Here is a 25,744-nt window from a genome sequence, read left to right as displayed (position 1 = left end):
AATGGAATAAAAAGGCACAGTTCTGGTGAAACAAAGATCAATTGAAAATTATTGAAGCAAACATTCATGAAGCATATTGTGCTAAATAACATGGTATCAAACTATAGAAATAAAACACAATTACAAAGGCAAGGAGAATTGGACAGAAATACAATCATAATAGCATACTCTAGTAGACCGCTGTCAATCTGTAACTTTTTAAGTTGGCTAATGACAAATACAGACAAAAAAATATTGAGAAATATAATAAATAGAGGTGAGTTTTTCCATATATATGCATATATCCTAAGAAAGGCAATAACTCATTTTTTGAAGGCATAGTGGAACATTAACAAATATTGCTCATACACCAGTCTCCTAAGCAAAACTCAATACAGTTTTAAAGCAAATAGAAATAAAAAAGATTAAATAATTAGGAAAGCCTTTGGAATTTAAATATTTACATATACTTTGTACAACTATGTAGGACACAAAGACGTTTGTATCTTGATGGGCTTTTTAGACAACAGTGAAAATGAGACTACTTCATATCAAATTTAAGGTCAGAGCCAAACCCTTAACCTTCCAGCTGGTCCCACCCTGCCCAAATTCCATTATAGATAAACCCTATAATATCCTTGATATTACTATTCTTGGATGTTTTCATTACTACAAAAGACAGTAAACACATTAAAAAGTGTGTTATTCTAATTGGAAAAATACATACCTTAAAACCCAAAGAAAATAGATTGATAAGCACAACAATCAAAAATAACAAATTAGAAAATGAAAAGATTAGAATTAATCATGAAATGAAACTTTGACATTAAAATCACTAAAACAGATAAACTTTTGGCAAATTTAACCAAAATAAAGGAAGAGATGAAACAATAAACAAAGCAAAATGAAAGGAGATACAATAACAGATACAGAAAGTCTCCTCCCCAAAGGGAATTTTTAAATGTATCCAAAAAAAAAAATGTTCCCACAATTAACTCAACGGATAATAGAAATCCTAAATGGACTGATAAGCCTGGGACATTGAAGACGTGACTCAAGTTCCCCTATCAAAAGGCTATGTCCAAACAGTGTCACATATAAATTGTTTCCACCATCAAGAACCACACACTTTCTTAGCTCAGCAGATGTTTCAAAGCACAGAGAAAAAACATGCCAACCTTATTTTACAGCACTGGGAGAACTCGGACTTCAAAAGCTTACAATAGTAACACATAAAAAGAAAATTACGCCAATCTCAATTATATAAATATGATACAAAAGCACAAAAATGTTCAATTATATAATATTGATACTAATACACATTGAAAAAAAAAACAGTGCTCCACTGAAAAATATAATACACTGTGAATGACTGGATTGTTTTTCCTGGGAAAGCAAAGATGGTTCATATAAAGAACTTACAAAATATCATGACTTCAGCAATTTACACACACGCGTGCACACATGTATGCACAGAGCGATTGCAATGCATGCCAAGTATTTATTAAATAAAATCTAAGATCCTTGCCTGATAAGATCTCATACATGTATAGAAATAAACATGTTACTATCATAGTCAGATATACTAGGCAAACCAGTCATGGTGCCTGTCATGCCCACATTCCCAGTCCAGCTGGCCTCACCCTGCCCACAGTTCTAGCTCATTCTTCATGTTAGGATCAGGCTCCATGTGCCCCATGCTTCTGTGTCTTGGCCAAAACTGCTTTGCCCAGTATTAGCCACAGTAAATTGCTCAGCCAATGGTCTAGCTCTTCCCAGGACTTGCTCAAGACAATATCAGGACTACCATTCAGAGAAAAGGAACAGTGAAAGCACAGCTCAGACATGCAAAGTGAAGCACAGGTACTGACAGCAAAGAGAAAAATCAGGAGGACCATGGAAGACAGATGTGGACTCAAGAGACAATAATTTCACTTCCATTTCCTATAATTTTTTTAATACAAGTGTCAATTTGGTGGTCTTGGGCTTAGGTTTGGTGTTGATCTTTTGTTCCTTGAAGCCAAAAGAAAATTATTATAAATTATCTATCTCAATCCAATAGTCACAATAATTGTGAAATACTTAACGTTGCAGTGAAACTCAGGAATATGACAAAGATGCCCAAACACATTAGTATATAATTAGTCATGGTTGTTGTTAGCTCTGCCCCACTACATAAGCTCTGATAAAAAAAAAATTATACACACATATCAGAATAATGACACTTTCATTATTTGAGATTATATAGTTATCTCTCTTAAAATACCAACAGACCCAAAATATGAAAGAGCAAATATAAAAGTCTAGTGAAATGAGTAGAAATATGAAAAAAATAAAAGAAAATCCAAAACTTTGCCTCTACACCAGCAATAACATTTTAAGTATATAGTGTCATTTAAAATAGTAATGCCTAAGTATAAACTTAATACAAAATGCCTATATAAAGACGCCCACAGGGGCTGGGCCAGTGGCATAGTGGTTAAGTGCGCGCTCCGCTGCTGGCAGCCCGGGTTCAGATCCCAGGTGTGCACCGACGCACCGCTTGTCAGGCCATGCTGTGGTGGTGTCCCACATAAAGTCAAGGAAGATGGGCATAGATGTTAGCTCAGGGCCAGTCTTCCTCAGCAAAAAGAGGAGGATTGGCATCGGATGTTAGCTCAGGGCTGATCTTCCTCACCAAAAAAAAAAAAAAAAAAGAAGGCCACAAAATTTCATAGAGATATGTAAAAAAGCATTGAAGCCCCCCAAAAATGAAATACACAAATTGTTAAGATTTTACAAAGCTGGAATTTGGATGCCAAAGTATTATTTTCATAATTCTCTGTACTTTTCTTTATGCTTAAAATGTTTCATGATTAAAAAAGAAAAATATACCATATTTTAAAATGGATAGAATGAGGTAAAAATCTTTTCAAATTAAATACTGATTAAATAAAAATTTAATGAATATCCAAGTATTTTTTCCTTCAAAGTTTAATAAAAATGTTAGAGGTTTTATTAGGAATAATAAGATATGGAAATAGCCCAAAAATGGAAAAGAAAAATAAATGACAGGACTGTATCTGCTCAAACATTGAAAATATATATTTAAGCTATATGAATTAAAACAGACAACACAAGAGTCGAATATTAATATATGGAGCAGAATAAAAGTGTCAAAATGCCAGAAACACACGCACAGACACATATGCACACTATATATATTTCAGAATGTGGTAAAAAGGAAAAGGAAATAATCATAGATACATGAGATTAAGTGAATTAAAAGAGAAAATTATATATGTACTTCATTTGAATTAATTTTTTAAATTTAGCAAAAAACATGCCATATTCATGCAATATATAAATGAATAAAATTGGCTCAAGAAGTAGAAGATTTCAAAAGAAAATAACTGCAAGAGAAATGGGAAAGATTTTCAAAAATATACCATTGAAATATATTCTGGATCCAAAAGTGTTTAAAATTTCAAAGAACTAACTCTTATATTTTAAAACATTGTTTTGGCGAAAGGAAAAATGTGGAAACCTTCCAAATTAGCATAATATTAAATCCAATATGTGAAGATGGGAGGAATAAAAATGAGAGAGAGAGAGAAACATCTTGAACTGCTTAAAATGATGATAAACTATAACCAAATAGAGTTTACTTTAAGGATAAAGGCACATTTCAAAGTTGGAAGCTCTATTTTAAAATCATAATATTTATAAAGGACAAACTCTAAAAATTATATCAGTGATACTAAAAAGCAGTTGACAAAACTGAGTAGTCATTACTGAAAACACATATATGCTTATACAGATATATTATAGTTACATATATGTTAAAAGAAATTTAGAGAAAATTCTTAAACATGAGAATAAAAGAGTATTATTTAAAATGGCTCAAACATCATATTATGATTAAAACCAAGAAAAGACTGAAATGATTTTTATTTGATTTTAGCATTATTGAGAAAGTTTTTGCTAATAAAATATGTCTAGAAAAAATGATGTAGATATCAAAAAACATAGATTAAAAATAATTCTTTGTAGGGGCTGGCCCAGTAGCGTAGCAGTTAAGTTCACGCATTCTGCTTCGGCAGCCCCAGGTTCGCTGGTTCAGGTCCTGGGCATGGACCTACTCACTGCTCATCAAGCCACGCTGAGGCAGCATCCCACATAGAAGAGCTACAACTCTACAACTATGACATACAATTATGTACTGGGGTTTTGGGGAGAAAAAAGGAAAAAGAGGAAGATTGGCATCAGCTTTAGTGCAGGGCCAATCTTCCTTAAAAAAAAAATTATTTGTAGATTCTATGATTCTGCATAGGTTACATGATGAGGAAAACCTAAGCATGTGAACTAGTAAAGAAAATGCCAGTAGAATTAATAAGAAAATTTAGAAAACATGGTGGATGTAAGTTATACATAACACCCAATAGTTAAATTAGATACTAGAACTAACCAATTAGAAATGCACATGGAAAAACAAAAGCATTAATAATGGTGATGAAAAATTCAATTGGATGCAACAAAAATATGAGAAAACTCTCATAAACAAACACAAAAAATACCTAGAATATAGAATACAGAAACAAGTCAGTGGAGAAATACTCATTTGGAATTTAATAAAAAAGCCTATCTCATACCATATACAAAACCAAATACCAGATGAATTAAATATCTTTTATATATTTTTAAGCAATTAAAGTATTAGAAACATTTTTAAAATAGTAAATCTGTGAATTTTCTAAGCAAGAAAGAAACTTAGTTTCATAAAAACTAAATACTTTTCTGTGGCATGAGATACCATAAATTGTGTTAAGATTCATTTGATAAAGATTTTGGCTATAGATGGCAAATTAAACAGAACTCCTTCCAGAAATAGCACTAAAACGATATTAAAGGGATTAAAATGAGAGTAAAGGAATTTGTTTTTAAAGTTGTACAAATAACTATGATGATGATGATGATGTAAATGTGCAACGGTAAAAAATTTAGGAAACTGGAAAAGTGATGGGATAACTGCCTCAGCTGACCTGAGAGTACTGAATCCCAAATCAGCCATGAGTAAACTGATGATAAACTTGATTTGTGCTGTAAAGCCTCAAAAGACTAGGAATTTGAGCAGCAAGTACATCTGAAAAAGAAGGTGGGGGGCCGGCCCCGTGGCTTAGTGGTTAAGTGCGCGGGCTCCACTACTGGTGGCCCAGGTTCAGATCCCGGGCGCGCACCGACGCACTGCTTCTCCAGCCATGCTGAGGCAGCGTCCCACATACAGCAACTAGAAGGATGTGCAACTATGACATACAACTATCTACTGGGGCTTTGGAGAAAAAAGGGAGGAGGATTGGCAATAGATGTTAGCTCAGAGCTGGTCTTCCTCAGCAAAAAGAGGAGGATTAGCATGGATGTTAGCTCAGGGCTGATCTTCCTCACACACACACACACACACACAAAAGGAAGGTGGAATTAAGGCTCAAAAGTAGAGTACTGATTGAAAGTGTGTTTTTGAAGTAATTAGACATCTCCCCCACCCCTTAGCCTCTGCCCATTTGGCATAGCCAGATGCCTCCCTTCCTCAACTCTACCTAAAGACTAGAACTTTATTATTTAAAAAAGGGTAAAACAGAATTCTCTGCACTGGGGACTCTAGGCACCATTGAGCACAGAACTACCATTTTGAAAATAAAGTGCTTAAGTAAAAGACTGCCTGTATAAAAAACATTGAGACCTCTAGCATTTTGCCCTATTTTGTCCTCAGAATATTGTCAACCAGGCTTACATGATCCAGATAATATTCTCTGAGAACTACAGCCAGCCCTAGATTTAGAACAATTTCAGCCACTACTTCTTTAAATATTTTTCTGTCCACTCCCTACTCTCCTTCAAGGGCTCCAATTACACTTATATCAAACCACCTGTTAATGTTCCACAAATCAATTAATCTCAACTAGTTTTCTTTCAGTCTTTTTTCTTTCTTTGCTTTAGCGTAGTTTCTATTACTATGTCTTATAGTTCACTCATCTTTTCTTCCTCAAAGTCTAATGTATTATTACTCCATTTGGTAAATTTTTCATTTCAGATACTGTATTTTAACTCTCTAAAAGTTCCATATGATTCTTTTCAATGTCTTCTGTTTCACTCCTCATTATGTTCATATTTTCCCTTAAATCCCAGAGCATACTTAAAATATTTATTATTGCTGCTTTTAAGTTCCTTATCTTCAATTTCCATAATCGGTTATTTCTGGTTCTGCTTCTATTGACTGGATTTCCTCTTGTTTATAGATCACAATTTGTCTCTTCATATGTATAGTAACTAGGTAAAAGACACATGCAGAAAATGCACATATCACAGGAATGCAGCTCAATGACTTTTCACAATGTGAAAACACCTGTACAACCAGACCAGAGCTCAAGAAATAAAATATTACCAGCACTACCTAAGCCCCTATCATGCCCTTCTAGTCACTAACCACTCCTAGACATTGTGACTCTTACCTTGTTGAATTTGGGGGCTTTTTGTCCTCCACTTTTTGTCCTCCAACTCCACTTAAGTGTGTTGAAGTTTGTTTTGGCAGGCAGTAAAGTTACTTGTGGATCAGGTTAATCCTTACAAGGTTTGTCTTTAAATACCATTAGGGAAATTCTAAGGTAGACTTTACTCGAGGGCTAATGTAGGTCTCTTCCTAAGGCATAACCCTCATTGGGTCATCACCAAATGGCCTGAGGGCTTGAAGAGGTATCTCTATCTGGCTGGATGGAATTAAAATGTCTCCCAGATCTGTGTGTGCTTTGGAATGTGTACACATTACAGCTCCCCAGAAGACATTCTTCGCCTGAACTCAGCGAGTTTCACTTCATGCATGTGCAAATTAGTATTTAGCCAAGAACTCAGAGATCCCTTTATAGACACCTATATTTCTTTCTTTGCCTTGCTAAACCCTTTTCAGTATTTTGCCCGTCAAATCTCAGCTTCTCTACCTCTCAGACATCTGATCTCCGGCTCTCACTATGTTCTTATAGAGATCTCATTCCTGGCACCACCATCCAGAAAGTATCTCCATCCAGAAACTATGGTGATTGTAAGGCTCATCTCACTTGGTTTTCTTCCTTCAGAATCATAGTTCCAAGCTACCTGTTGTCTAATGTCTGAAAACTGTTGTCTTATATATTTTGCTCTTTTTTTAGTTGTTTACAATGGAAGTATAAATCCAATCTAATCCAAATAAATTCAGTGATAGTCCATCACTGCTAGAAGTAAAAGCTCTCTGCCCTCTCCAATTTTCTTTGAACCAGCCTTACAATCATGTTGGTTTAATCATTAATAAGTTAATTAATTTTTGACTTTGTATGACTTATGTTTTTAACTTTTTAAAAATATACTCCTACAGTGTGTAAACAAGCATTGTGGTTATGTTTTGCTGTTGTTGTGATTAGTCATTATCTCTTAGGAAGACATATAGAAGTATTTGTGGATGAAATAATATGAAGTGTGGGATATACTTTAAAGTAATCTATAGGAGAAGAGATAAGAAATAGAGAAGAAGAAATAAATAAAATTGTCATATGTAGACAACTGTTGAAGCTGGGTGATCAACTCATTATACTATGGGGATCATTATACTATTTTTTCTGAGAATTTCTATCATAAAATAGAAATAAAGATAAAGATAGATAGGTAAAGAGAGAGGGGGAGAGAGAGAGACAGAGAGAGATCCAGAGAGCAATGGAACCCTTACTTTGTACTCCAAACTGGTGATAGTGAGATTTAAAGAAATCACACTATATAAGAAAGAATGATAACAAACATATTAAATTTGAAAAACGGGAGCAGCCCAAAGACTGCTTTTAGAGGATTGTCATTTGCTGCTACACTGTGTGAAATGAGGCTCCCTTTCTGCAGGGCCTAATGTGGTTCTGGAAGTAAGAATGGTTCTAAGTGATATTAAACCTCACTGCACACTGGGTAATGAATTATTGGCTTCTGACAAGAGCCAATATCAATTTAGCTGAAGCAACCAGAATTTGCAGTCCATAATATAGAAAATTATCATCATTCCCCTTCTCTGGCTTTCAGTTGAGTTGAAGAAAAGCACTAGGCAGCTTGAGGGTCATGACCATTAGGCATGCCTTCCAGAGACAAATACAGGTTGTCATCTGCATGTTATAGACTGTGAGAAGAGGCTGATGCAGCGCTTGGAGCTGAGTACTAATAGTAAATATTGGGGTAATCTGCTTCCCCGGAAACATAAGGTGTTGAAAATGCTGAGTCATCACTGTTAGTAATAAAATGTCATTGTTGACAGCCTTTGCCAAAAATAACACCGGAGCACAATGAAAAAGAGGTATTTCTCTTAACCACAAATGCTTAATTCTGGAGCACTTAGTAAACTGGTCTGCATTTATCTTTCTCTTTTAAAGCAGTTTCTTTGCCTGAAGGAGTAATAGCAGTATATATCTGCCAGGATATATCTGCATTGGCTTTCACCAGTGTATCCTGCACACATAAAGAATTAGAGAAAAGAGAAAAGTATAGAAATAAGATGTATTTTGAAAGCACAATATTAAGACTATGATAGAATCCAGACTGAATTACACTTAAGCCCTATGTAGTCTCTTTGCAAAGTCTTCCTCTGTGATTCTTCTTCAGAGGTTGTCCTGCTAATAATACAAGGATTTGAATTACTGTTTGATCATGAGGTTGCATTTGGAGCACTGTTAAATGAGTCTCCAGTTCCCACAGTGTAAGGCGATGCTTGGCTACAGTTCTAGCCAGACTTTGATGCATTCAGCCGGAAGTGAATCAATCAAAACTCAAGTAGGTTTGCTAAACTTAAGTCATCTTTCTGGAGAGGGTTTCCAAAGGTTTGCTTCTGTAAAGTATACATCAATTTGGAAATTCATCTCCAAGACCCTCTTTGGTAGCATAAATGAAGAGAGCCATATAGTCTTCAGATATGTCAGGAGATGAGCAATTTCTGAATTCAGAAATTTATAAACCTCTCTTAAAGAATATATGATTCTGTGAATACTCATCAGTATAATTTTGAAGTCCGAAGGATAAGGATAAAAATTGGAAAAAATTAGGTAGATAAAAGAGGTATACTGGGTAATAAACAAGGAACTATTAAATATATACATATATATTTGCACATACGTGTTTGTACATATACACACACACATACTTTTAATGAGTGAACACTATTGCATATATTGTTTTTATATGTACCATTCCATAAGCTTCCTTTCACATTAAAGTATTCTAGAGAAGTGAGCATATTGGAGTCAAAAAATAAATTATATATATACATATGTATTATGAGAACAAGACAAAACGAGAACATGAAAATAACTGAAACTCATGATTTTCCATTTTCCTTAAACTCTGCCTTGAGTGGTGTTTGTTTTTGCTTGATCCATTTATAGTCTCCAGTTTTTCCCAATACAGTTAAAATGGTCCCAATACAATTTTTAACGCCTTTGTCTTGTTTGCTCTTTGGTATGGTTTGCAGTTGGCAGTTATCATGAGTGCAGTGACTCGTTCATTCATAATTATCTTTCTGATGCCTTATTTTTGAGGACTACTATTAAATTTGGCATAAGTCATTTTTCAGCAAAGGAGGTGACATTTATTTCTGTAAGATCAAGTAATAACTCATTTCGTGTGGGGGAAGCAGTATTTCCTGTATGGCTTAGAAAACGTACAGCTACCTGTCTTCTGTTTCTCAACCACACTGTAAACAATGCCAAAGGGAGTTTTGATTCGCTGCTGCTTCTTCTTTTTTCTTTAACAAATCTGTCTTAAGGTACACTCTGTGCTATTCACTTTATACATATCTCTAATCCTTAAACAATCTGAAAAAACAGCTGTCATTGTCCTTATCTTCCTGACGGGGTACCTGTAACTCAGAAGTTTAAGTAATTTGGCCACAATCACAGCCAGTTAGTGTTCCAGGGCATCAGATCACACCCTCTTTTGTGACTCTTTTCCTTGGTAAACTATTCAAATGAAGCAGATTATTCAATTTATAAATATCTTCCTTCACAAACCCAATAACCAAAGTAAACCAGAAAAAGAGACAACAGAGTTTACGGGCTACGATATTCTTGAGGACAGGAAGGATGGCTTTTACGTCTTTTGTAGTGGTTAGGAGTGCATAGACTATCTGGGCTTAAAAGCCACTGTGCCTCTTACTAGCTCTTTAAAAGCAGCAGGTTACTCACCTCTCTGAGACTCAGTTTACTCATCTATAATTCTGGGGAATAATAGTATCTATTTCATTGTGCAGATTAAGTGGGATAACAAATATAAAGTGCTAAGCACATTGTCTGGCACATGGAAAGCACCTGTAAATATAAGCCGAGTTTCCACATAATAATAGGTGTTCATTCAATGTTGAACAACAAATAATTGTAATTAAAGTGAGAATGAGAAAGAACATGACTTGGATGTAATGCCCAAGAGCCTTATGCCTCAAAGAGTCTTCTCCAGAATAGCAGGATTACCATTACCTGGAAACTTGTTAGAAATGCATATTAACGGGCCCCACCCTAGGTGTACTGAATTGGAAACTCTGGGGTAGAGCAGAGGAGCTGTGTATTAACCAAGTTTCTAGATGATTCTTGTGTGTACTACTGTGAAAATCATTGACCCAGAAGTTAGGAAGTGCACTTTTAATCATTTTATATAGTGACTACCACTTAATTAGTGAACATGGTGTAAACTAATAAACACTGCTAGCCAGCTATTGGATCCTTTGCTACACCTACACGACATGTATTTATAGAGAAACTGAAGACCAGAAGCTCCTCAGTGGCAGTGATGCTCTGTCATATATGTTTGGCCTCAAAGTGCAGGGCACATACTAGGAATTCAAGAAAAGTTTTAACTAATTAATTCGTTTTGCTAAGTTTCTTTTACTTAACTGGCAAATCTACTTGTTTGCCATGTTTAAAAACATGTTAAGCTTATTTCATATTACATATAGTTTTTATAGCTAAAACAAAGTATAAATTTCAGAGTATTTTTGGATATACAAAAGAATTATATTTTTCTCTCAGAAATATTCTGAGGGTTTCTTTGGAGCTTGTTTTTTGTTTTGTTTTTTGTTTGTTTATGTGTTTGGCTCTAAAGAGCTGGAGGAGAAGGAGGGGGAGGGGGAGGAGAAGAAAAAAACCCCACAGTGAATTGGTTTCATTAACATGTGTCACACTACCGACTAGCTAAGGAGAATTTGGTAAATTAATGGCCAATATTTAGAATCTGCGAATCAGCACATGGTATAGAGAAAAATTATACAATCCTTGTTTTCTTTTTCACAGAAACTGCACATTAAAGTGCTAACTAAACTTCAGGCGCAAAGATCCAGCTTGCTAACTCTGCTATAATCATGATCATGATCATCGTCAAGTAACGCTTAAGCACCTATGACGTTGGTGCATTATGATAAGATGATGCAATTTATTAAAATTATGCAACATATCTAGACATAGAGAAAATAATCAGGTGTGAGCCCTGATTACCATTTTTTTCCCCATTTTACAGTCTTTATTTACATTTTAGAGTAGCGTGGCATCTGAGAAAGAACAAGGCCATTGTGGTCAAACAGACTTGAGTTACTATCAGCAAGTGTCTAACATCATAGCATAGTGTTGTTATGAAACTCCAGCAGTGCTGGTTACATAAGATGTGCTCAGTGCAAGTTATTATTGTTGTTGTCATAGCTATTATTATTATTATGAAACTTGAAGGTACATAAGCAGTTGAAGGAACAACACTCTCACCTCATGCTGACAAGCGAGTAACTGTCTGTCATCTTCTAGACACAAGAAAGGAGGTTGAAATATTTTTTCTATCTCCAATTTCTAAACACTTCAAAAATAGAGTCATTATCTTCAAGAAAGCAAACCTTAGAGAAAATTGCCTCTTAGAAACCGAAGGAAAAAAACACAGGATGCCAGGCCATCACAACATTGTATAAAATGCTCCTACAACAAACATTTTAGCTCAGGGGCCAGATATCTTGACTTAAGAGGGCAACGTTTTCATTGGAAAGTGATTACAGCTTAATGGAGTCGTCTGTGAGAAAATTAGAAAAAAGAAGTGAGAAAGATCACGACCTCTACATTTAATTAAACTTCTTCAGGTTGCTACTTCTTCTGCAAGTTGATTAATAAAAAGTATATGCTACCACACTTTCTAAAGTGTGAATATATGTAGTTAGTCATGAAATAATCATACAGTCAGCTAAAATAACTTGCTTTGTTTTTAAAATAAATGTTGCATCTTACAGAAAGGGAAGTATTGGGGCCAGCCCTGTGGCCTAGTGGTTAAGCTCTGTGAACTCCACTTCGGTGGCCTTGGTTTGTGAGTTTGGATCCTGGGCGCAGACCTACACTACTTGTCAGCCATGCTGTGGTGGCGACCCACATACAAAATAGAGGAAGACTGGCACAGATATTAACTCAGGGTGAACCTTCCTCAGCAAAAAACAACAAAAAAAGAGAAGTATTGAGTCTAAATCTACCTTAATTCTTCAAAGACAAGTGAGCCACAGATGTAACAGCAAAGGCTCTGGCTTCATCAGACAGAATAAGGTTCACTCCCAGCTCCATCACTTATTCAGTGTGGAACTTTGTGCAAGCTACTTAGCTTTTCTGAGAATCAGTTTCTTCATCTATACAATGGGACTGATAATAGGATGTACTTAGTAGGATTGGCGCAAGGAATAAAGGGATTATATAAAAAATTATTTATAAAAAAATAAATAATTTTTACAAGTGCCTTGTATACAGTAACTACTCAATAAATGTTAACTGGCATTATATTCAAGTTACACACAAAATAAATGACTAAGTAGGGAAAGCATTCCATGCCTACAAATTCCCCCTTATTGATAGCTCTTCATCTTAATATTGTTTTGTCCTACTCCCAAAAAAGAACTCAACAAATAAAAAAGAATAACAAAGAGAAAGCTCTTTCAAGAATAGAATTATAGAAACGTCAATGATAAGTTTGCAATAAGTAATAAGGAATCAGTAATTAAAAACTGCAAATACACAATATTAACTGATTTCAAAAATATTGTCCATTTCCATACAAAGATTTTACACAATCTTTCCACAAATTGTCAATGTTATCCTTGAATTCGAAGTATCCTAATTCTTCCTTGCCTAATCTTTGGAGCCATTTAACACGTTCCTTATCCTCGTTTGTTGTTTTAGCTTTTTAGGCACAAATACTCGTCTAAAATTAGAATTTACCATCTGAGAATATTAAGTTAAACCACGTTTCTTGAAGAATATTTTGCCATACTCCTGTTATGTTTCCATTTTTTAAAAGAGAAGAAAAATAAAGACAAATACTTTAGACTTTAAAAAAGGTTTTTTGACAGCTTTGGAAGAAGAACATGGCAAAACAACACCTCATCTTTGGGAAAACAGCAAAAGGCAAAAACAGATCATCACTAACAGAAGGTAAATTACACAGTGGAGTTGAGCGACTGAGATATAATTGATTCTGCCAGGATAAAAATGGAACAGAACCAAGAGATTATAATGAGAATCATTTTGGTACTAAAGAAGACCCCTCTAACAATGGGTGTGCGTTCGAATCCTAGTAATCATTATAGGCTCATTTTCCTTGTTCATGGTCACATGATAAAGGCCTTAAGAGAAGCCTTGGCATTTTAAATTGCTCAGTCTTGCTAGCTGAAGTTCTTTTTCTTCTGCTTTCTTAGGCAAAATTATTTTCCCATGTTACTAGAATAATGCTTTGGAGTAGCATTGTGAATTTATACAGAACAAGAGGGAAGGCAGAACTGGAGACTAGGGCATTGTGAAGGGAAGAGAAATTACCTGTGGGCATCTGCTCCAAGGTCCCCACTCGGACATGACACATTCATTGGGACACAGAAGAGAGCAGGATTGGGTTTCTGGAGGAATTTCATCCTGGTTGCAGAGGCTGTTATCCACTATTCCACTTTCACTATCAGCAGCATTCATACATCTATAAGGCAAGATCATAAGATAGTTTGATTACTTAAGACAGTGAAGAGTCAATTTAAAATAGTTATAGTATCATAGCTACTTACCCCTCAACAATAGTTAAACATAAAATAAGACCAGCAGAAAAACCAGAAGAAAAAAAATCCCCTCTTTAGCCAGTCAGCCCTGTGGAGTGATAACTCAGTGCAGAACCCTCTATTCAGCAGAGCAGGAGAGAACAATGGGAAGACAACGGGAAGACAAAGCAGGAGAGAAAATTGTCATCCTTGAGGAATTCTCCACCTAAAGAGACCTATAAGATTGTTACTCAGGTCCAGCATGAAGTGAATTTTCTCTTTATTGTAACAAATCTTGAAGGCTCTCCTTCTCTGAATGAATCCATCACTTTGTAATAGCTAGAGCCTCCATAGTTCCTGTGACTCTCTGAGACCTTCCCTAGACTTCTATCTCATATCATCTAAACTTCCCTAGTCTTATCCAACACATTTAAGCTCATGGCAAAGTAATGTGAAAAATAATTGAACATGTTTTTCCTTCAGGTATTTTCTGCATTTCAGTAAGGAATTTTGGTATCAAAAACCAAAGGGCAATGAGCAGGCATTTTCATGCAGCAATTGAACACACAGTATAGATGCACATATTACAGTTGCTTGGTCTACTCTGTGGCAGACTTTGAGACAAGTGCTGGCAAAGATAAGATAAATAATCATGCTATTGATTCAATCAAATTAAAACCAAAGTGCTATACCACTCTATACCCCCCAGAATGGCTTCAATAAAAAACATGGAAAATATCAAGGGTTGGCAAGAATGTGGAGTAATTGTAACTCCTCTTACTCTGCTGTTTGGATCATAAACTCTTTGGAAAGCTAGTTGGCAGTGTCTACTAAAACTAAGCATACACATACTATGTAAGCCAACAATTCCACTTCTATTTACATACGCAAAAGAAATGCATACAAACGTACACCAAAAAAAAACTGACTGAAAATGTTCATAATAGCACTATTCATAATCAACCAACCTAGAAATAGTCAAAATAGTTAACAGTACAATACACAAATATATTGTGGTAAATTCATAAATTAAATGCTATAAAAAAAGTGGTGAGAATGCATGAACTATTGTCACATGAAAGCACATGTGGCTGAAGCTCACAAATACAATGTTGAACAAAAGAAGCTAGACTCAAGAGTATCTACTGTATCATTCCATTTATATAAGGTTAAGAAATAAGCAACACTCATCTACAATGTCAGAAGTCAGAATAATGGTTACCCTTGGGGGTATGGTTACTGACCGATTGGGGCTTAGGTACTCCTGGTAATATTCTGTTTCTTGGGCTCTGGGCTGCTTACATGGGTGTGTTCACCTTGTGAAAATTCATCAAGCTGCATCCCTATGATGTGGGCATTTCTCTGCATTTATATTATATTTCAATTAGAAGTTTATTTTAAAATTATTTTCTAAAAAATGTTTAATAAAGAGTTGCTATGTGCAAGCCTCTTTTGCTAGGTGTTGGGATACAAAATTATTTGTTAATAATGATTCATTCATTAATTATTTTTGAGGGCTTACTATGCACCAGGCCCTCGTCTGGGTGCTGCAGTACAGAACTGACAAAAAGACAGACAAGATCCCTATTGTTATGAATCTTTTCTTCTAGTGATAATGATCAAAGTGAAGGTGAAAATGACAATGATGATGAGATAAGTGGTGCCATTTGCTGATCCAGTAATTTCACACACAATGCCACAGCCAAGAAGTAAGCATTTTAAGATGGATGCCTGGAGAGCTTTTGGTGCTCCCCAAATCATTCTATGCTGGAATGAATTATCCTACATATTAGGAGTTCATTTTACAAAAAAATAAAATTTTTAAAAAAAAATCTTAAAAAATTTAAAAAATTGCAAAGTCTATCACCAGGTACATAATAAAATAAGCTTTATGAGGTGCTAAATAATGAAAAACTATACATTGTATAAAGGAGATTAACAGAGAATGGTAGAAAGAAGATGTGAGTAATGCCTTCTAATGTAGGGAGGCATGATATACAGGTATCTACGGACTTTAGTTTCTCCTGTGGTGATAGTCAATAGTGGAAGGAGGGACCATGAGATGTCTTACATGTCTTTCTCTGGACAAACTTAAAAGCTGGAGATTGCTTTCCTTCTTGCCTGCACACTTTCAGCTGATATCCTTTTATTATCTCACCGAGAAAGAAGAGGTAAGACTTCTGATCAATAGTGTCCAGTTGAGCAACTGGAAGGATGTGCAGCTATGACATACAACTATCTACTGGGGCTTTGGGGGAAAAATAAATAAATAAATAAAATCTTAAAAAAAAAAAATAGTGTCCAGCATTAGTCTTTGTTCACTCTCAATATGCCACAAAAACAATAGTAAAGGAATTTGTTACCAAAAAAAAAAAAACCCATCAAGGGGGAGGGAAAGGCATTACCCTACAAGGATAAAGAACATGGAAGAGGACAAAGGCAATAAATGGAAAATAAATGAGCTAGTGGTAATTGCCTTAGCACTCCAAGAAAACTAAATACTAAACCTTCAAGAGAAAACAAAGTAACTCCATTTATATCACAGAACACATAAAATATCTGGGAATCTGTGGCACCAAGTACCTCTGGAAATGTGGATGAAAGTGAGGCTGAAAAAGTGGAGGATTTATTGAAAATATGTTTAAGAAGTACCCAGGTCCTCAGATCCCCTCCCCCAATCCACACAGCTAGGCGATGGCCTCCTCTACCACTGCAGGTTATTGAAGGTTTATTAATCTGGGGAAGGTCACAAAGAAGGACTTTGGGTTTAACAACACATGTTCCTCTTAAGGATGGGTACATCCTACTGAAAACAAGGATTAAGTAAAAGTTAACATAGTGAAAAAACTACCAGAAACTGAGTAGCTTAAACAATGCTAATTTATTATCTTACAATTCTGTAGTATAGCCATCCAACATGGATCTCACTAGGCTAACTCAGCACTTTGGTACAGCTGCATTCCTTCCTCAAGGCTCTAGAGGAGAATCCATTTCCTTACCTTTTCCAGGTTCTAGAGACCACCCACATTCTTTGGGCCATGGTCCTTTTCTCCATCTTCAAAGCCAGCAGCCTTGCATCTCTCTATGCTGCTTCTGTAGTCACATTTCCTCTCTTTCTCTCTTGTCTCCTTTTTGAATGAATTGTTCCACCCAGACAATCCAGGAAAATCTTTCTGTCTCAAGACCTTACCTTTAGCACATCTGCAAAGTCCCTTTTGCCATGTAAGGTAACATATACATAGATTTCAGAGATTAGAATATGGACATCTTTGGGGGCCATCGTTCTGTCTACCACATCAGCCTTCTTTCATTGGGGTCCCAAAACACTGGCTGCTAGGGTTATCTGCTTCACACATGATTCAAGAAGAGACTTTTCTTGGGGTTCTGACAAGCCCAAGAGTAAAGACTTAAAAAGACTGAAATTGAAAGTGTTCAAATGAAAACACTCCTGCAGTTACCCTCTACATATCCTGTGTCATCAATTTCCTTGCCACATCTCTCTTCAGTCATTACTTCATTTCTACTTAAATTCATTACAAAACTACTCTAAATAAAGTACGTCTACATTTGCTCTTGTGGGAGATCAGAATTGTCCACCCCAAAATGTGTCTCTTTGGCTTGATTATTTTTAAGGACAAAGACTCTGAAAGAAACTTTGACCTTTCCCCTAAATGCCTAAAAGAATTCAAGATAAAAGGCCTGTTCCAAGACACGCCATCACCATAGATAACTCTGGGAGGATCTTTGCTAAGCACATTTTTATCCAAGTTCTGTCTCTCAGGGTCACATTGTCTATAGATGGCCCAGCAAACATTTGTTTATCAAACATTTGCTTTTCCATCTCCATGTAAATTGCCTTCCTCCCCTTTGAAATCTCAAACCACTACTCCCAACATCCTCCTTTGTCTTTAGCTGAAGATGGTATTTAAGGTGGTGGCTTTGGCCCTTTTAGCAAGTTACTCAGATTTCTTGTGTTTCTCCCATATATATATGTTAAACTTTTTAAAATTTTCTCCAGTTATTCTGTCTTATGTCAATTTACTTCTTAGACCAGCCAGAAGGACTTAGAGGGTAGAGGAATAGTTCTTCCTCCCCTACACTAACTCCACTTCTTTCTCTCCTCTCCTTCCATTACTACCTCTTGAACTTACTTTAATCACACTTTTATTACCATACAGAGAAATCTCTTATCATGATCATCAACAGATTCTCCGTTACCAAACTCAATGGTCAATTCTCATCTTAGTAACCTCCCAGAACCATTTGAAACAATTGATTATTATCTCTTTCTTGAAAATTCTCTTGTTTATCTTCCAATTGTCTTGGTTTCTCTCCTATTCCACTGGCTCTTTCTCAGTCTCATTTGTAGATTTCTTTCTCTTTGCTCTAATCTGCGAATGTTGGAGTTCCCCATGGCTCAATTTCTTAAGTCTTTTCTTATTTATATATCAAATTCATAAGCTGCTGATGCCCAACTTTATACAATCCCATCTCTCTCTGAATTCAAGACTGTAATATTTCAGTTGGAAGGCTAATATTATCTCAAATTTAATGTGCTCAAAAGCTAACGTTTGATTTTATTTCTCAAACCTACTTCTGATATTCCTCTTCTCCACAAATGCCACCATCATTACTATGATTTCTCAAGCTATAAAACTCAGTAGTCATCTTTGATGCTTCTCTTTCTTCCACATTCTATAATTACTTGATAAGCAAATCCTGTAGTCTATACCTTCCAAATGTGACCTGCTCACCACCTTCACTATTCCTAAGCCCAATGTGACCCTCAATCTCTCTCACCTGGAATTTTGCAATGGCCTTCAAACCTTCATCCTTGCTTCTACTTATATGCCAAATACCAAAATACCTTCTTTGCATCCAGTAAGGTCCTTTTCAAATGTAAATAAGAGCATATCATTCCCTCTGTCTCAAACTTTTCATAGCCTCGTGTTGCAGTTAGAATAATATCCTTTTACTTTGCTGTAGAGGACTACATGATTTGAGTACCAGCACCAGCCATATGGGACATCTTCTTAACAAGCCAAGAAGGTTCCTGCTTTGGACACTCCCTCCCCCTGGAATTCTCTTTCTATAGATCTTTACATTCATTCAGGTCTCTCCCCAAATATTTTGCGGACCAATCTCTCCAAAATAGTATTCTCCATTACTCCATCGCAATTTCATTTTTCTTCTTGGTATTTCATAGCAAAGACATTCCATTATGTGTTAATTTATGTGTTTATTTTGTAAGTTCTTTGAGGACAGAAACTTTTTTGCTTACTTTTTTAATCCCCAGTCCCTAGAACAGTGAGTGAGAATAGAAGGCAAATATTCATAAATATTTTTTCAATTAATAAATGATTGCAGGGCCGGCCCCGTGGCTTAGCGGTTAAGTGCGCGCGCTCCGCTACTGGTGGCCGGGGTTCGGATCCCCGGCGCGCACCGACGCATCGCTTCTCCGGCCATGCTGAGGCCGCGTCCCACATACAGCAACTAGAAGGATGTGCAGCTATGACATACAACTATCTACTGGGGCTTTGGGGGGAAAAAAATAAACAAATAAAAATCTTAAAAAAAATAAATAAATAAATAAAAATAAATGATTGCAGTCATGGATGAATCATGAAGATGCCCTCCAGTTTGGAGGTTTTAAGAAAGAGAACAGATGAGCTCTTTCATTCATTATAACAGCAGCCAATTAAGGTCAATAATAATTTGGAATGCAAGATGCTTGGAAAATCTGCATCACATATTTAAATGTGATCATACGCATAAAGCATGTAACCCAGTGGGTATGTATTTGTTTCCTAGGGCTGCCATAACAAAATGCCACAAACCGGGTGGCTTAAACAACAGAAATTTATTTCCTCACAATTCTAGAGGCCATAAGTCTTAGATCAAGGAGTTGGCAGAACTTGTTTCTTCTGAGGCCTCTTTCCTTGGCTTGTAGATGGCTGTGTTCTCCCTGTGTCTTCACCCGGTCTTTTCCTCTGTGTGTGTTTGTGTCCTAATCTCCTGTTCTTCTAAGGACACCACTCAGATTGGATTAGGGTCCACCCCAGTGACCTCATTTAACATTAAGTACCTCTTTAAAGACCCTTTCTCCAAATACAGCCACCTTTTGAGGTATTAGGGTTAGGACTTCAACACATAGATTTGTGGGGGCACAGTTCAGTCCATAACAGAGTGATACTCGGTAGTTGTGTTATTTTTATTATATCAGGCGCTGTAGGTTTGAGTTGAGAGGTATGGCTTAAAGGCCCTTTTGTTCAAGTGTTTTTCCTCAATCGACCTGCCACAATCCTGTCAGTAGTAATTTATTCTCTTAGAGCTTTCCTCTCTCTCCTGAGATTTTGCTTTAATGCTGCTAGGAAGCCTGCTGGGATGAGCATGAGAGATGCCACAGCTCATTTACATATTACCTCAGAAGCCAGATTGGTGAGTCATTTTTCAAAGCCATGAGAGAATAAGACACAGGAGATACAGATTTTGGTGAGAAAGAGGTAGAAGCCCAAAGTTTGTGATAGCCTGAGCACACCAGTCCCCAGGGGAAAGGGCAAAGAACAGAGAGAAAGAAAGACAATTTGTCTACTTGCTTGGGTTGGTGATGAGGAGCACCTCTGCAATTTCGCCAACAGCTATTTCTTCCAACATGCCTTCCAGTGATTTTGCACATTGGGACTAAGTCTCAGATATGGTGAGCATATACTGACTTACTGAATAAAGTAAGTTCACTGATGTTGAATAATGATCAAAACATATAAGTAGGCTCTGCCTTGGTAACTGACTTCAATCTAACGGTTAACTCAGGAGGAAGTTATCCGATTTGGGCACTGTCTGTCCATTTGAAACGGAGCTTCCTAAACCTGGCAAAATGATACGCTATACTCATGCAATTGAATAGTTGACTACTATGTTTTCTTCTTTATTTTACACGCTAATCATTGTTTATCGTTAATATTTTAGCTTTTGCTTGTTCACTCTCTAACGTTTATTGCCATTATCGTCAATAATGGTAAGGAAATCATGCTTTTCTTCCCAAATCATTTCTAAATAGACCATTTTGAAGAACTCAGGCCAAGTGTTTCTTTGGTTATCACTGCTGTATTTACAAAAGAAAAATTGTAAACAAGCTCCCTCAGTAAATAACCCAGCATTCACTAAAATCTTTCAGAGATGTTCTCTTTTTATATGAAAATATGTCACTATTGTTCGTAAGTTTTCTCAGGCTATAGTTTCCAAGGCTAATAGTGGGGGTTTAAATTGACCTTTTTAATATATTGACACCCAAAATTAGAAGATGATGTCCATCAACTCTGCTAACCATAGAGCAAAAAACAGACATGTCAATATAGTCAAAATCTCCTACTTTGTTAACAGTGATGGCCATGAATCAGTAGAAGGATGCCAGCCTGCTCCACACAGTTGGCTTTCCCAGTGAAATCATTTGCAGAAAACAGTAAGGACTGTGGCTGCATTGCAGAGGGAATCCCACTGCAGTTCAGGGCACATATGCTTCCATGGATACTTAAAGATGAGCAAAAGCCAGAGTATATGGTTTGAAAATCAGAGTGTACTTGGATAAGCAACACCTTTAAAATATGTAAGTTCCACTGCTCCATTTCCCAAATGTCTCCATTTCCACACACCTGATTTTCCTAGATTGCGTTCCTTCTCCACAGGGCAGGGACTTCAGCTCATTGTGGATTTTGCATGGAGACCAGTGTTCTACAACCCAGGAATACTGATTGCACTCACTGTAACATGGGACTGCCTCATGCACCTGTCAAGAACAGGAAAGGAAAAAAAAATTATGTGGAACTATCCAAGTTATGGGAAAATAGCCTATCTTTTAATAATGCCTGCTGAACATAAACTGAGAACGACGCTCTGGCCCAAACAGCCAAATTACATTCCCAAAAAGTAAGATACATTTGCCTTTTCTGAAATTACTGACTTGCCTAAAGAAACTTACAGGGGAAATCAACTAAAATATGATGATATGCCTTCACAGAAGGGAACGAAGGACAGTCATGTCTTACCACCAATAACAGGAATTTCATTATCATTTCATTTCCTCAAAGAGCTCACACAGCATCTATTAGATGGTCCAGCTCTCAGTTATATCGTATTCTCGGATGTACTTTAAGATATCAATTGATACAAATATATGTAAGGAAAATTTACTCTTGAATATAAGAAGTTCTTAGAATGCATGAGAAAAGTGGTACTATTTGCACCGGAAATTTCTTTTTATGCCCCTAAATGATCAATGCTAACAGGCAATCATTTAGCCTACTGGGCATTGTGGCTTCATATGAATTTAGCTATCCGTAGGATGTTTTCAGAGCATAGCAAGACAAACAACTGCTAAACTGTTAGAGGCTGTGCATGATTACTGACTATGAATACTTACAAATTTATGGTATAAACAATGAATACAGTAAATGCATTCTTAGGTTACTTCCTGTGCATTTGTTTGTGATGATTTTTTCCTGAAATTGTATCCCAATGAGTAGTCAAATGAGTTTGTCTGCCTCTTTGAGGCTGAATTTAAAATGCATGACTCTTCAACAAGGAGCGGAGCGGAGCGCTCTCCCTTGTAAGAAAAAACTGCTCCGTTGTGTGTATGTTACTCTAGATCACAAGGATGGCTCTAGTATAGCATGCTGATGAAGAGTTGTTCATCCTATTGCCAAAATAGTTAATTAATGGTTTTCATTTAAATAAGAATTTAAGCTCTTTCCTCCCCCTGCCTTTCTAATTCCATGAAATTGTAAATGATGACTAGGCAGTGCTATCCAAACAGAACCAATACTTGCAAGTTCCCACTAAATGCAAGGGAAAGCACTATGTAACAGGATAACCAAAAAACAAGATTGGAGCACTGTCAGCATGTTAGATGGAAATCAGATGAGAAAAGGTTATTTGTGAGACTACATCTTAAGAATTGCAAATAATGTCAGAAACTACTTTTAACTGTGGGGTTCTATTTGGCGCTCTCATGTAGGGTGCACAAGGATAAGGGAAATCACCAAGTGAAAAATATGTGAGGGCAAAATGAAAGGAGATGGGAAAATAGAAGTGGAAATGGGTGTGAGGAAAGTAAGGAATTAAGTAATAAAATCATCACATTTCATGCTGTGAATGCTGACAAGATAGAATGAAAGGGTCAGAAGCAGTACCTACATTAGAATCAGGGAGGTGATAACTTGTAAAGGAGAAAAGTCTTTCCAAAAAACATACAGGGGAGTAGAGGTTAGAGAAAAATCTATAAAAATGGAAAGACATGACCCCAACCGAACAGACACCAGGAAAATGAGCTGATGACAGCTAAGAGTTTAGCCAACCCAATGGCATCATGGAAATGAAGCTTTCATTGAATTTATGGGTTTGTTCCATAAACTCTTTAATATGTATTAGACAATTTAAAGAAAGCTTTTTGCCTTTCATATGAAATACAAGAAACTCTGCCAAAGCACTTTGCACTAACAGGAGGTGGATAAAAAATTAATTAAAAAGTAATTTTTCCCACACCTCACGCATGAATCTGAGAGTAAATGGATGGGATATCCTTTCTGAGATGCACAGATTTTTTTTAAAGCTGTCAATACCAAGCAGAGCTTACATATCCACCCTCCCTCCCATATAAAGCCCCAAGGTCAGATGGAAAATGAAAATCTGTTCAGTTGCATGTACTGCTGAGACACACATTTGAATGGCTGGCCATATATCGGTTTACTGTTTTTACTCTTTATGGCTGCAGAGATCTATACCTGTAGCAGAGTAGCTAACCTCAGTGATAAGCTATTAGAAGACAGGGAGCAGGTCTATGTAGGAAGACATTGACCCACCTTCTTGACTAATGGTGTAAAAAAACAGCACCTCTTAAAGAAGATTCTCCAGACACATGGATTTACTTGATTTTTTTCCCCTGTATGTGTCTGCCATTTTAATATTGCTTATACTGTCACTTCTAGCTGACAAACCCCTGCTCTTCCTCCAAAGCCCAAGTAAATCCCACCACTTCCACAAGGTTTTTCTCATGACTCCAGTTGGCACGTCTTTGTTACTCAGTGACAGTCTCAGTTTTAAGCAGACTTGTAGTCAGCTTATAACATCAGGGTGCACACGTACAGAGCTTGGACAGCGGTGGTGGTTAGCGCCACGCTGTGGGTTGCTGGGGGAGCAAACACATTCGATAAAGTCATCATCTTGACTCCTCCACATGTCTCCTGTTCTCTCATACTACTTGAGCTCTTTTTCCCACCTTAGTCTTAATGACCATGACTACAGTCATGTATCGCATGACAACATTTCCGTCAATGACAGACTACATACGCGACGATGATCTCACAAGATTAGCACCATATAGACTAGGTGTGTAGTAGACTACACCACTGAGGTTTGTGTAAGTACACTCTATGATATTCGCACGAGAAAATCACCTAACAACGTATTTCTCAGAACATATCCCTGTCATTAAGTGACACGTGATTGTATTTTGTACCTTAAATAATACTGAGACAATACGCTCACAGAAACACAATCTGCACTTTCCACACCTAAATATGCTTCCGGACGTAACCAAAGCCAGACCTGGACTATCAGAATTGTTCACGTGACTACTTGAAAAAAATTGTGAGTCTTAGGCAGACAGGGACTAAGTTTCCATGATGTTTGTGTTTCACAAGACATGGGGGATGGGGGGGTCTGATGCTCAATAAGTATTTGTTGAATTGAAACTAATTTTTGAAGAGGCTCAGGTTGCTAAATGGCCCTCACTTAATTTTCTAGAGAAAACAGGTCTACTAAATGGAACATGTCAGGGGTATTTTACAAAGCCCAAAGGACAAAAAAGAAACAAAAATGAAAACTTTTTCTTTCCATTATGGGGCTTTGGTGAAGAATAGCAGTCACATTGGGGGCCAGCCCTGTGGCTTAGCGGTTAAGTTCAGCATGCTCCGCTTTGGTGTCCAGGTTCACAGGTTCGGATCCCAGGTGTGGACCTACACCACTCGTCAGCCATGCTGTGGTGGTGACCCACATACAACATAGAGGAAGACTGGCACAGTTGTTAACTCAGGGCTAATCTTCCTGAAGCAAAAAAAGAGGAAGATTGGCAACAGATGTTAGCTCAGGGCCAATCTTCCTCACCAAAAAAAAACAAACAAACAAAGAAAAAAGACTAGCGATCACTATGTCATCAAAATGTGCTGCTTGATGATTTTGTTGTGGGAAAGAAAGCTGTCCTTAAGAACTGTGAGAATTGTCTCTTTAGAGTCCTTGTCCATCAGGCGAGGAATCTTACCTAGAGGATCAAAAACACCCACAAGAGGCAAAAAGGCAGCAGGCATTCAAGAACAAAAATTAACTACCCAGATGTCCAATTTCTTCTCCTGTCAGTCTTTTATGTTCTGGCTATTTCATATTGCTGTTTACTTGGTGCTTATTATAGTTTTATAATGGAAATGTGTTAAAGCATGGACTTTATCAGGGAATCATATGGAAATGTTCTGAAGGAAAGAAATGAGCCATGGGAAAGTTAAATGAAAATCATTTCTAAATGGCACAAATTAGGAAGAAAATAACAGAGTTTAATAGGGCCATAGATGCTAAAAAATGCCACTGAAAAATCTAAATCCTCTGAGAGAAGTAACATTTCATTCTCCTAGTAATGAGTCCTATTTATTACTTCTTCATTGGGGAATTGTG

General features: G+C 36.7%; 1 protein-coding gene across 1 annotated transcript in view; it reads right to left on the bottom strand.

Moving 5' to 3' along the window:
• THSD7B (thrombospondin type 1 domain containing 7B) overlaps positions 1-25,744 on the bottom strand; it is an 808,984-nt gene that overhangs the window by 73,667 nt on the left and 709,573 nt on the right. The window contains exons 16-17 of the mRNA XM_087435109.1: positions 21,679-21,812; positions 13,824-13,974 (exon numbers count right to left, since the gene is read on the bottom strand). Of these exons, the coding sequence (XP_087291235.1) occupies positions 13,824-13,974; positions 21,679-21,812 (285 nt within the window). The remainder of the gene's footprint in view (positions 1-13,823; positions 13,975-21,678; positions 21,813-25,744) is intronic.

Source organism: Ceratotherium simum, chromosome 9 (genome assembly GCF_057802395.1).
Source record: "Ceratotherium simum simum isolate JZ-2026a chromosome 9, ASM5780239v1, whole genome shotgun sequence".
NCBI classification, from domain to species: domain Eukaryota; kingdom Metazoa; phylum Chordata; class Mammalia; order Perissodactyla; family Rhinocerotidae; genus Ceratotherium; species Ceratotherium simum.
This window is presented reverse-complemented; position numbering and strand designations above follow the sequence as displayed.